The sequence below is a fragment of the Saccostrea cucullata genome, unplaced genomic scaffold, assembly GCF_032062105.1.
Source record: "Saccostrea cucullata isolate Sc308-1 unplaced genomic scaffold, CSIRO_AGI_Scuc_v1 ctg17386, whole genome shotgun sequence".
Classification (NCBI taxonomy): domain Eukaryota; kingdom Metazoa; phylum Mollusca; class Bivalvia; order Ostreida; family Ostreidae; genus Saccostrea; species Saccostrea cuccullata.
In genome coordinates this window covers 1-13,483 of record NW_026925091.1, presented here as the reverse complement: position 1 = coordinate 13,483, position 13,483 = coordinate 1, and the positions used below count along the sequence as shown (strand labels likewise).

General features: G+C 33.9%; 2 protein-coding genes across 2 annotated transcripts; one reads left to right on the top strand and one right to left on the bottom strand.

The window, feature by feature from the left end:
• The first annotated feature begins 1,282 nt into the window (after positions 1–1,282).
• Positions 1,283–3,502, top strand: LOC134268050 (steryl-sulfatase-like). Its single transcript, XM_062750259.1, has 2 exons — positions 1,283–1,582; positions 1,863–3,502. The coding sequence occupies exons 1-2, from the start codon at positions 1,324–1,326 to the stop codon at positions 3,326–3,328; spliced, it is 1,725 nt and encodes a 574-aa protein (XP_062606243.1). The 5' UTR covers positions 1,283–1,323; the 3' UTR covers positions 3,329–3,502.
• A 556-nt stretch (positions 3,503–4,058) lies between these two features.
• Positions 4,059–13,345, bottom strand: LOC134268051 (tubulin-specific chaperone E-like). The gene is made up of 13 exons (XM_062750260.1): positions 13,192–13,345; positions 8,952–9,036; positions 8,108–8,308; positions 7,670–7,861; positions 7,317–7,419; positions 6,877–7,049; positions 6,660–6,789; positions 6,404–6,553; positions 5,785–5,938; positions 5,369–5,434; positions 4,841–4,900; positions 4,636–4,724; positions 4,059–4,256 (listed from the first exon to the last, which is right to left on the bottom strand). Exons 1-13 carry the CDS (start codon positions 13,298–13,300, stop codon positions 4,161–4,163), a joined length of 1,608 nt encoding a protein of 535 aa, XP_062606244.1. The 5' UTR covers positions 13,301–13,345; the 3' UTR covers positions 4,059–4,160.
• Between the last annotated feature and the right edge of the window lie 138 nt (positions 13,346–13,483).

Sequence of the window (13,483 nt, the reverse complement as noted above, 5' to 3'; positions counted from 1 at the left end):
GTATAGGACTCAAAGTTACTTGGAAATGAATCCTGCACCGTAAACTTTAACCTGTTTACTCGTCCAGAAAATGTAGGTCAGATTCAGCATCCGAAGCAAGTCTGGTAGTATGCATCCAAAGATGTACCATCCAAGCAAGTTTATTCATTATAGGGTTCATAGTACCTTGGAAATGAAACCTGCACCAAAAATTTTAACCTGTTCACTCAACCGGAAAATGTAGGTCAGATTCAGCATCCGAAGCAAGTCTTGTAATATGCATCCTAAGATGTACCATCCATGCAAGTTTGGTCATTATAGGGCTCATCATGCTCATAGTAACTTGGAAATGAAACCTGCACCAAAAACTTTAACCTGTTCACTCAAACGGAAAATGTAGGTAAGATTCAGCATCCGAAGCAAGACTGGTTGTATGCATCCAAAGATGTACCATCCATGCAAGTTTGGTCATTATAGGGCTCATAGAAACTTGGAAATGAAACCTCCATCTACAAATAAATATTTAACTTCATGCACCAAAAACTTTAACCTGTTCACTCAACCGGAAAATGTAGGTCAGATTCAGCATCCGAAGCAAGTCTGGTAGTATGCATCCTATTCCTAAGATGTACCATCCATGTAAGTTTGGCCAACATAGGGCTTATAGTTACTCGGAAATGAGACCTGCACCAAAAATAACCTGCACCAAAAACATTAACCTGGCCATTCCTTTGCTGAAATTGCAGCATCTGAAACTTTGACTGGTACAATGAAACACACTAGAAACATCTTCCATGCATGTCTAATCAATATAGGACACAGAAGTACTTAAAAAGAAAACTGCTCCAAAAAACTTAACCTTAACCCGGGACGCCGACACCGACGCCGAGGGTATCACATAAGCTCCCCCCAACTTCGTTGAGGTGAGCTAAAAATCAACTCCAGTTGAAGACGGCGAAATTTCCAGTTTACGTAATGGCGCCGGTTCTGACGTTTTCCTGGCATGTAAATATCAAAATCGCCAAAAAGCCAGGAAAACGTCAGATTTTTCAGACTACCCCCACCCCTCCTTCACCACTCTCCCCTTCCCACACAAGAAATAGAATTTTCGAATTTGACAATATTTTCTTCTTTTTTTCCCTTTAGTTTTTATGTAATTTTTTTCTCAGGCCTCAGATAATTTGTTCTGTATAGTATTATTTCTCTATAGAAATAACGATCTATAGATGAAAAATTTTGATATTTTTTCGTAAACACATCGGGCTCGTTATCGCGTAAAAACATGTAAACATCCTCTTTCATTTTAACACCAACGTGTACTTGCTTGATCGACTTCTTTCAGGGATGAAGCGTCTACTTTGGTTTTTGTTATTTTTATCTACAATTCAAAAAGTTACGAACACAACAACAGTTAATAAACATCAGCCCAAACTCAATGTTTTATTAATAATAGCTGACGATTTAGGAATTGGAGACTTAAGTTGCTATGGAAACAAAAATATTAAAACCCCAAATCTTGATTTACTTGCCTCAGAGGGATTAAAGTTCAACAGAATATATTCGTTTCCATCAGATTCAGGAAGCATGTCTGCAATCCTAACGGGTATACTTATTTAGTTATTTAAATATCTTCATTATGTTCAAAATAAAACTTAATTAAAATTAAAAGATTACTGTAGTACATGTAGCTTTTGTTTTACTGAAAAGAAGCAGAATAATAAAGGCTTTATTGAATAATTGACGTCTAAACATATGTGTCTTTTTTATACTCCTAAGGGCAAAGTTAAATTATTTTTACACGTTAATGTATTGCATGTAAACATATGTTAAATCATTAAATGTAAATTACATGTATAATTCGTGGTGTATAATCCATTTTGTAGGTCAGGAGCCTAGGAAATTTGGTCTTGTTAAGGGCATTAACAAGTGGCCAGACTTCTGGAGTCCTTCCCAATCTGGAGGTCTATTACAGCAGCATGGGGAAAAGAACATAGGGAGGATGTTTATAGAAAATAAAATGAACTCCTTCTACAGCGGGAGATGGGGCCTAGGATTCCAACCCGATTCCTTACCTACATCCAGTGGATTCTTGTCCTTCTTTGGCACCCCTGGATCTCACAGTATGGGCTGTTCTAAACAAAATCACTTTTCGGATTCTAATCTTTTCTGGCATAAAATAACAGATTCTGCACCAATACTTCTCAGTCTGACTGCAATGATTTTGATTTCAAAGTTTCATTCAGTGATAAAATTGAGAACTTGCATACTTCTGTTTTGTATGCTAGTGATCACTATTGGACTGCTTCGTGTCTTTTGTTGGATGACTCTATTTAATCCAAATGCCTGTATTTTTATGGAAAATAATGTTATCATGGAACAACCATACACAGAAGATGTATTGTCACTTAGATTGATAAAGAATGCTATACATTTTTTCAATTATAGAGCCAAAAATAATGTGCCTTTTCTGTTTGTAATGTCCTTTCTTCAGCCAAAGTTTCCACATCTTAGATCATCCCCATTCCAGAACAAGACCATGTCTCCCTATTATGACTCAGTAGTTGAACTTGATTGGAGTATTGGAAAGGTTTTGCAAGCTTTAGAAAAAAACAACCTGAAAAACAATACCCTGGTAATTTTTGTTTCTGACAATGCTCAATCATTTACTCATCCAGTGACTAGGCTTCCACTTCCTCTTCATCATCATGGATCCAACGTTTTTAAAGCAAATAAAATGACCATAAAGTTACGAGGAGAAAAGGGTTCCAATTTGGAGGGCGGTTTACGAATTCCTGCAATAATGAGACTACCCGGAAAAATAAAATCTAACTCAGAAACAAATATAGTAGCCTCACTAACAGACATATATCCAACCATAATGGATTACTACAACATTGAGAAAACAATGGATGATCGATTACTGGATGGGAAAAGCTTATACCCAGTGTTTGATAATCCCGGTTTATTCCCCTCGTCTTCTCTCCATGATCAGCTCTATCATTACTGTGATACAGGACCTGTGGGGGCAGTGACTGTAGGAAACCTAAAAATTCTCCTCAGAAATGGAACAGAGACGGACTGTTCAGGACCACTTCTTGAGAACCCCCTAATCTTTAATATTTCCTCTGACCCAGGAGAGTTACATCCCTTGCCTATCAAGGCACATATGCCCCTTTTATATCACATCAAGGCTTCCCTCAAGAAATATGAAATGACAGCTAATCTCCACAAGATGAAGTCTGCACAGTATGATGAAATTCCAAATCCTATGGATTTTCCATGTGTTGATCTATTCGACTGCACCAAAACTTATGTTGATGATGAATTTAGTACATTGTTTCATGAGTAAGCAAATAGCAAATACATGAATTTGCACTGAACTTCAGTATTGTTTATAGTTGCAAGAAAATATATAGTTATCAAGATAATGGTTGCAGCATGATGGCTGTAGCATAATATACAATACTGGGTATATATGTAGGCAATAGACCTTGCATTTTTTGTTTTTGGTGCTTTTATACTGAAGTACATGTACTTTAAAGTATGTAAATACATATAAAAGCAAGTACTTATACAAAGCTTCATCTGATTATCAGATACCAAGAAATACACCTTTGTTTTTTTTTTCATTATTATACAGTTCATTTACATGTGCATGTTGAAGAATAAAATTAGACAGTAATAGAAACTTTTATACAGTAAAGTTTAAGGTTTGTACATGTCTAAGGTTGAATCACCTATTTTACAAGATCATATACATTTCATAAATGTAGGCATCTCTGATGTAACATGCACACTTTCAAAATGTGGGAAGCATGTTAGAAACAAGACAAATAACTTGAGAAACAATATATTCCAGTACATTTTACACAGATATTACTATGAAAACAGTAAATATTTAATATGTAAAAATACAATATCCTGTAGATACATGTACTTTGTATTATCTTCCGTCCATAATAACCAGGGTTGAATTTATAAATTATGAGGCAATTTTTGCTGTTTTTCTTAAGAATATATTTTTTATATTTTATACAATATATTTTTTTGATTTTTCAATAAAATTCTATTAAGATTGCTTGTTTTATTTTTTTTATCATATAAACATGTAGTATCACAGCATAAAGAAGTGGGTCAACCATAAATAAATTGTTCTAGTCCTAATTAATAATATTTTTTTGTCATGACCATCGCGCATACACTATGTCACCTGCCTCGATGGAAAAATAGTTCAGGGGTCGAAGGTCATTGTCAAAGTCTATTTCACAACCTTCCATCTACAAATAAATATTTAACTTCATGTTATTACACTCATTAAGGTGAAACTAAAACATTTCCACATATTACATGTAGCATACAGTGTTAATTGTCCTGTTATTTCATTGAAATTTAAAATATCTTTAATGAATTGAATTTGTACTATTAGAAAGAAAGTTAAATTTGATATAACATCAGTTTTCTCTGCAGAATACTTATACTATTTTTGAAGATACATGTATCTGTTACATATATTTATGTGATATGTATATTTGTTTAGATCTTAAAATAAATTATCTCCCCATTTTGCACATAATTGAGAAGTATCATTGTATATCTCATGTATCAAAGAGTTTACCAACTTTACTTTAATCTATTCTCACTTAACTAAAACATTACCTTCTTGCTGACATATGAGAGTTTGATTTCTGAGTCCACTTTGTACAATCTTTGAATTAGAGCCTTCAGTTTCTGTACCGTCATTGTGACTAAAAGATTACAGTAAGTGTGACAGCCACTACATCGATCATACATCAAGCTCAAATTTATTTCAAAAACTCAGAACCTAAAATTCAAATAATTATGTATAGACAACAAGAATTACCTGGTAATTTTTTCTGTAAAGTTTTGATGTTGGAATCATCTGGGTTTAAAATTTTTATTTCTGTAAAAAAGAAATGCCCATTTAAATTGATTTGACAATAAATTTCCTAACCCTAACCCCACCATAATAAGAGAAATGAGATGGGCTAGTGCAGAATTAAACCCTTGATCCCTATGCGCTAGACATGCTCTATATAAGCTACATATTTTACACGTACCAAAGACGAATGATCCGCAAGACAGCTACATTCCTCCCCTCAAATATTTTGGTAAAGTAAGACAACTTAAACCTCATTTATGTACTTGGCAGAATTTAAACTGTTACTTCTAAGACATGGTCACAACAACTAATAATTAGGAAGAAATTGCCACCATTAAGACTAAAACCCTGTGCACTAGACAAGTGCAATATCATCTGAACTACATATACATTGTATCTAGCCACCTTTTTGAAACAAGAATTGTCAATTTACTTAAAATGAAAACCATTTACTTATATTTGTAACATTTACAAACAGCATTAACATACCAATTAAACTGTCCTTCAATTTCTGAGGCTTCTTACTCATTTCAGAACTTTCGGGAGCTCCATAAACTGAAATCAAATACAAATATTGATTTACATCTAGACATTACAAGCAGGTCTGATATGAAAAATCAAAGCTTTAATTGAATGGATGGGTGTGATACTATTGTTATAGTATTAAACTAAAATCATAAACAAAGTCAAAGCATTTTACATAGTAGCACACATATTCCCTCTCTCATGGGCACAAAGTATTTAAGCCTGTCCATGAAAAACCTTGGAAAAATATACAAGTACTAGCTAGGTTAAAACTGGAAATCTATGAATCTCGTATTCAAGAAAATACATGTACACATTTCTTATTTTTATCTAAAGTTGCTGATTGAATTGGGGTTCTGGAATGAGAATGTTGGTTATACCTTGGACAAAATGTTGAAATCTTGGATGCTGTGACAGGAAGTCCTGGCTGGGGTTATTCTGTGAGGGATCCTGGTGCCCCCCGGACTTCAGCCAGTCTGGACCAAACCTCTTCAGATAATCTATTTCAGCTCCTCTTCTCTCCTCGTCTGTCACCTGGGAAATATAATAATGCATCAAAACTTATGCCTGTCATCTTACATGTACAACTATGTCTAGGATTCTTCAAATATAAAATTATTTCTATAAATCATTTATTATTTTAATGTCAAAAACTTTGCAGGATTGTTTATGTCTTTAATAATTGTAACAGCAATCTGTGAGTGTAAATTTTCAAATAGCTGACTCACAATAATTGCAGGTAATGCATAAACAGTGGATGTAATAATCGGTTACAAGGTAATATTTATCAAATTAACAATAAATTAGGTACGTGCTATGCTATTTCTATTTTTCGTGTTTGACTGATCTAATTCTAAATTGCAAAGTATGCATGTACAAACAATGATAATTGAAGTAAGTTGGTTTTATTGAAATTTTCTTATTATTTTTAAAATTATTTTCAATAGCATTAAAGGCATTAACGGAACCTCTACGCAATTTGAAATCTGTAAAATGTACCTCTGTTCTCTGGCATTTTTTTAAGTTGGCGACCTTGGCAATGATGAGCTGACGGACAGTTTCTGGAGAGGCTGTATCCTGGATAGGATTTCCGTTAATCTGTAAGTCTTCAAATCTCTTCAACTTGTCCAGTTCATTTATGCAACTCCACTATTAAAAACGTATGAATAAACATTTTTAAATTCAACACATATTTTTTACATGAGTGACTAAGTCTGTAAAGTTTTTGAATATTCTGATGTTCAATCAGTTATACCTGTGAAATTTCATTGTTGTTGATGTAAATGTGTTTCAAGTTTGGAAAAAACTTGGTTTTACTTCCTAAGTTGGCATCAGGGAAAATGATGGACTCAATTTTATTACTATTCAGAATAAGGCTCTCTAATCTGAAAATAAAAGTTGTTTAAATGTTTAATTATATAAGCAGGAATAACTGGTGTGTACATCTTTTGAATAAATAAAGCTTTCTTTACCTGGGACACCCATCTAGCTGTAGAATATGTTCCCAGGACTGTAAACTGTTTGATTCCAGATTTAGGAGGTGAACATTTTGCAAGTGATTCCCTGGATTGTGGACTGATGTTAAGCCATTAAAACAAACATGTAGCTGCTCCAGGCGAGGAAAAGCTCTGCTGCACTCCAAGAACTAGTTCAGGCAAAATCACAAATATCTTTATTAAGGAAAATGATAAAAATATCACAAGAAGTGAAGAACAAATCAAACATGTAACTGTGTTGAGTGGATGATTATTTTTTAAAACGCAGACAGACAAGACACATCAAAACTAGATTATGTCTGACCATTTTACCCAATGAGGTATTATTGTACATTTTGTCTCTTATCGTTATAAAAAAAATGCTTACCACAAATTACACACAGAAAACTTGAAAGGGTTTTGTGGGAAAATTTTACCTGTTGCCAGATGTAGTTTACTCTGTTTAGTTTCAATATTTTCACACTCTGGAAACAATCACTGCACTCCAATATGTCTTTAGGCATTTCCAATTGATTATCACTGTAAAATGGGTTTATATTTAAATTAATTAATAAGTTTAAGGTTTGTGAATATTTTTTCACTTAGTAGTCATATTAACTTTAAAATCCAATACTTTAATAGGAAAAGTATAACTGTTTAAATGTTAATATTTAACAAATTGCAAAATAACTTTTCATTGTACAATATACATACATGTATAATAGTCGAACAAATTATTTCTCTGTCATTTTGATCTAAATCAGCTTCTTTTATCCCAGTCCCTTTTCACCTTGCATTTAAGTCTGTGAGATTTGGTAGACATTTACAGATGTCTGCTAGTCTATGCCATGATGGGATGAGATTAAGAGATAAGTCCAGCTCCTGTATGTTGGGTGTACACTTTCTCAGTTTACCTGAGCTGTCCCCTACACCGTACACCAAACATCCCCTCAGCACTACTTCTTGAAGAGCATCCAGTTTACTGAAAACACAAAACCAAAATATTATTATTTATACCTGTAGTAAACCTTTTTAGGCCTTTCATAAAGAAAATGAACACAATAACATTGAAAATTATAATATATTGAACAGATGTAACTTTTTGGCAAAAACGCAATTATTACAAATTAAAGTGACAGTCTAACCCCATTGAATCCTCAAATATTTTGATTCAGTTATTTACAGAACTAATTCACAATACATGTTTTTGTTTTGGTTTCCCACAAACCTTTGCTGTTCATTGACTTTCTTGGCTCCAACCATTTCTACCACAGTTTTCTTCTGATTACTTCCAACAACAAAAAGCTCCTCGGTTATAACACCAGCATTATGGTCCTCTTGTTTACCATATCGATCCACAATAGCTTCAAAGCAATTTATTCCCAGATCTAACTTCTTCCCTCTTAAGAATGAACCAGATTTTGGGTGTCTGAAATATATGAAAATTTCAGAGGATTAAATAAAATATTAAACATATAAATTGTCACTTTAAGTCTGTATCTCCCAACTAGTACAAAGTGTGCAACTGCAAACCATAAGATCATGAATGCATCTTTGAATTGAAACCTAACATCAACTATTTTATATAAATATGTTTTTCCCATGGATTAGCATTCAAGATCACACGTAGCTACAAAAGAGCTACATAGCTACACAAATGTATTCTGCTTTTGTTAATTTATCTTTACAATAAATGCAAGCTGCAAAAACGTCCATGCCTGGATGAAGAGAAAATTGGGACTTCACATTTCCAATACATTTCTTTCATAGTATCCTCTGGACCCATAAAGCCATTATCATTTGCAAACTGCATCTTTCAACAAACTACATTCTTGCAGCAACAACAAATATTCATCACGTAATAAACTCATCTAATCTTTATTAATGGATATTGCAAATGAAAAGTAGATTAAATGTTCTTTCAAAAAATTAAAATTAGCATTATTCAGACTTCTTTTTGTTAATGAAACTTGCACACAACGGTTAAAATCATGTTACATCAGTCTAAATTGTTGCATTGTCAACATATTAAGCAGGATCTGATCTCATTCCTATAGACCTGATAGACATACCTTGTTGTAAAATATCTGTGACCCTGGTGACTGCCATCATGTTTGCCACGCTCGGCTTCATCCCAATCTACACCAATCCAGATTCCTGTAATCCAATAATAAATTGTTAACATAGCTGACAACACAATTTGCACATGGCTTGCAAGAACAAAGTGACTCATACCTGTATAGCAGTGTATACTTATCATTAAACAGTTAAAAGTATATCTTCAATCATGCTGAGGGAGTTAGCAAGATTTCAGTTACCCAAGGCTAGGACTATTTCCCTTGGCGCAATGATGGAGAATTAACTTCCGGACTAATGCACGGGGATTAGTCCATTAACATATTAGACCATTACAAAAATAAAGGATTGGGGATAACCTGAAAATTAGCTTTCGAAGCAGGGATTAGCTCATTTGATTAATGCACAGGGATAGTCCATTCACAGAGATTTCTAGGGAATTATTCACATTTTACTGCCTAACTTTTATATTATTGTGACATGACCCGGCGAGTTTTCCTTTGAAGTCAAGCACACTGTAACTGCGATACAGAACACTTTTTGTGGGCGTTTCTTATGCAAATGAGCAGAAACTGTACTGTATCTGCAAAATATCAACGATACAGTACGGTTTATATTTAGCGATGACGGAAAGCTGTATCCATATACAGACATACCAATCGTTCAATTCGCCATAGAACTGTTAGTATTTACTCAAAAATTGAAGTGAATTAAGAATGAAATTTTACAACGTAAAGGTATTATTGTCGGATTCAAAAATTTTAGAAAGGAGAAAGTGGGGCGTTCACAAATTACTGCTTGTCCCCCCCCCCCCCCAAAAAAGGAAAATCGTATTCCGTGGGGTTATATTTATAATCAACCAACACCTATGTGCGTCATTTCGTTACTGGTTGACGAATTAAAAAGCGTAGCGTATGTATACACATTAGGAAAAAAAAATTATTTACGAAAGCGAAAAAGAAAAAAATCAAAGGAGGTGGGATGGGGGCAAAATTGGTGGTTTAAGTTACTCTACATTTTAATGAAAACATGATCGTATATACCCCCCCCCCTTCCTTTCATCTGCTTATTTCAATTTGTATATGACGATATATTGACATTTCTCTCAGAGAGCTACAGTGCCAAGCATTTTTGTTTCAAAAATATTCCCAATATTTATTATATATCAAAATGTTTTGCATTAAATCGTAGCTTAAAAACTGAAAAAAAATGTCAGCAAGAGCTGCATATATAGCAAAAAAAAAACCCTGAATCATATCTAAATAAAATTTTTGAAACAAATTAATTTATGCATCCCTTAAATAATTTTAAAATGATAGATACCTGCACGTCCATCTCACTCGGCATTTCAGCTGCGAATGATTAAAATGGGATAATAAATCAACTTTCTGCAAATCATCTGATTGGTTGGGAGGTATGTACCCAAATTTTGCATGTAAATTAGTGAGGTCCTTGGAAAGGTCATGTCACAAAACAATTGTAAGGAATACAGGGCGGGGCCCGGCTTGAGGCAATCGCTCTCACCTAAGCCCCGCCCTGAAAGAACATGTTAGAACACACTGTTAGTGATATTTTGAGATGACAGTTTAAAATCATGGAGAAAGAAATTGAGAAACAGCTCACTTTTTTGTGCACAATGAATACATGTATACAGTTTTTTCAATGGGTGGCAACTGTAACTTTCCAGTCTGGCCATATTATGTTTATGTTTATGTTTATACATAGAGAGCTACAGTTCTGCAGCTAATGAATATAATGACAAAAGTTCAGAAAAAATAAAACTGGCCTTAATTTAATGAATTTATTGCAGATATATTATATATGGTGATAAAACGTTCTTCATAGATTAAAGTCAGCACAGTTCAAGCTTCGTTTTAATACATCATGTGACGTCAGAGTCTAGACCCATCAAACATCACATGCAGTTGGACAAGCCTACTGAATAAGATCTTTACTTTCCCTCACAGTCACATCGAAAACAGATTACATTAACATTCTTGATTAAATTTCTGATCAGACTTCGTTTTGGTGCAATGCAACATATACAGGACGTCATATGAATTCAGAGTCCAGGCATAGCAAATGTTATGTGCGATTTAACAAACCTGATCTAAATTAAAACTAAATAGGTGTCTGCGCTTGCCCTAATGGTAGCACCAACAACATAACAGGTTGGGCACACACCGCCAAATGGTCATAAAACCCCTGTTTGGTGGTCAATCGCCCATATCAGTGTCTTTTTTACCTACCAAATGGTGGTCTTTTTTATCCATTAGCTTTCGAAGCAGGGATTAGCTCATTTGACTAATGCACTGGGTTTAGTCCATTCACAGAGATTTCTAGGGAATTATTCACATTTTACTGCCTAACTTTTATATTATAGGAAAACATCAGTAGAGGTATAATAATATTATGGAAAAATAAAGAGAAACAGCTCACTTTTTTTGTGCACAATGAATACATGTATAAAGTTTTTTCAATGGGTGGCAACTGTAACTTTCCAGTCTGGCCATATTATGTTTTCAGAGAGCTACAGTTCTGCAGCTAATGAATATAATGACAAAAGTTCAGAAAAAATAAAACTGGCCTTAATTTAATGAATTTATTGCAGATATATCATAGATGGTAATAAAACATTCTTTATTAATTCAGCACTGTTCAGGCTTTGTTTTAAATATATCATGTGACGTCAGAGTCTAGACCCATCAAACGTCACATGCAGTTGGACAAGCCTACTGAATAAGATCTTTACTTTCCCTCACAGTCACATCGAAAACAGATTACATTAACATTCTTGATTAAAATACTGATCAGACTTCGTTTTGGTAATGCAACATATAAAGGAAATCAAATGAATTCAGAGTCCAGGCATAGCAAATGTCACATGCGGTTTGACAAACCTGATTTAAATTAAAACTAAATAGGTGTCTGCGCTTGCCATCATGGTAGAACCAACAACATAACAGGTTGGGCACACACCGCCAAATGGTCATAAAACCCCTGTTTGGTGGTCAATCGCCCATATCAGTGTCTTTTTTACCTACCAAATGGTGGTCTTTTTTATCCAAATTCAGTTTTTATTAAAATAAAGCAAAAGCGCATTTACTTAGGCATTGGGGAATTTTAATTAACATATTCATCGCACATTTAATACAATTTAGTCAATTTTCCATGTGGAATTTCGGTTGAACTTCGTAAATACGAAACCCACAGCTGTTCGTGACGGCCGAACCATTAGCTCAAACAATACGAAAAATTATTTTGTTGTGTATAGTTCGGTAAAAAATATATTTAAACAAGAAGTTTTAGTCTAGAAAAGTAACTTTTCAAACGATCTTTCGATCTGCGTCTGTATAAATCATTATAAAATCCCGTTAAACACAAGCTCCTCGTATCTTATTCGTATGGTGGGCACTTATTGCTATAATATTCATTTTTCCTACATTTGAATGTAACATTTATTCTTTATTTTCTTTTAGCATGAAGTTACGATTTCTGTGCGACCCTTTGTGGTTTAGTATGGATATCTATGATGTATCTACTATATTTATTAGATATTTTTTAATAAAAGATTTACAAAGTGACATTTGCAATTATTCCTGTTTTTATTCCAAGATTATGGTTTTTGAGCAATTAATTTATCATGAATTCACTGCATATCGCATTTTTATAAAGAATTAAGCCATTGCATACGAAATAAATGAAATAAAAGCGAATTCTTACCCTTCTTCTTATTTTACTTTTTGAAAATTAACACTTGTGGGCCTCCGTAGTTAATTCAGTCTTTTGACCCAAGTTTGGAAAAGATCGTCATTCTTAATTGGTTTAGATAATTGATCGGTTGCCCAGATGACAGAAATATGAAGTGATAAACACGATTGATAGGCACAACTACGCGCGAGACGGAGGGAATTTTTCTTTTTAAGTTAAAACAGAGAAACGTTACACTTGTTTACATAGGTGATGATTTTGTCAAATATTTGAACGACACTAAGCAAAAAAGTCCGCGTTGAAATTCTGATTTTTTTCGTTCAGAGTTTAGATAAATATCTATATTTTATTCCCCGTGAGTTGAAATTATGCGCATTTCACGTCATTCCAGAGAACTGAACAAAACGATTTTTCTCTCCCATTAGGTAGGTACTAAAGACACCGATATGGGCGATTGACCACCAAACGGGGGTTAAATGACCATTTGGCGGTGTGTGCCCAACCTGCATAATAGAATTCTCTTACCCTTTGTGTCGGGCAGACTACCTATGAACCTCACAGTTCCGTAATGTCCATCAGCGGATACTCTGTCGTCTATTAAAATCTCACTTCCGTCATTTCGCTGTAAATCCATTGTTTTCTGTATAAAATGTATTAAATATTCACAGTTATGACTACGAGTTGTAAAAATTATCAACTGCCAATAAATAATTATGCCTTATGTCTTTCGACTTGTTACCATGTTTGTAAATCAATGTTAAGAAAACACTCTAGGTTTCATACTATAAAACATGTTCTATAAATAAAAACAATTGTA

Excerpts from the sequence above, each read along its gene's own strand:
- LOC134268050 (XM_062750259.1), top strand. The coding sequence starts at position 1,324 with ATGAAGCGTCTACTTTGGTTTTTGTTATTTTTATCTACAATTCAAAAA. Across the intron at positions 1,583-1,862 it reads CATGTCTGCAATCCTAACGG|GTCAGGAGCCTAGGAAATTT; the intron begins GTATACTTATTT and ends TCCATTTTGTAG.
- LOC134268051 (XM_062750260.1), bottom strand. The coding sequence starts at position 13,300 with ATGGATTTACAGCGAAATGACGGAAGTGAGATTTTAATAGACGACAGA. Across the intron at positions 7,050-7,316 it reads TAAACTACATCTGGCAACAG|TTCTTGGAGTGCAGCAGAGC; the intron begins GTAAAATTTTCC and ends TGCCTGAACTAG. Across the intron at positions 5,939-6,403 it reads AAAAATGCCAGAGAACAGAG|GTGACAGACGAGGAGAGAAG; the intron begins GTACATTTTACA and ends TATATTTCCCAG.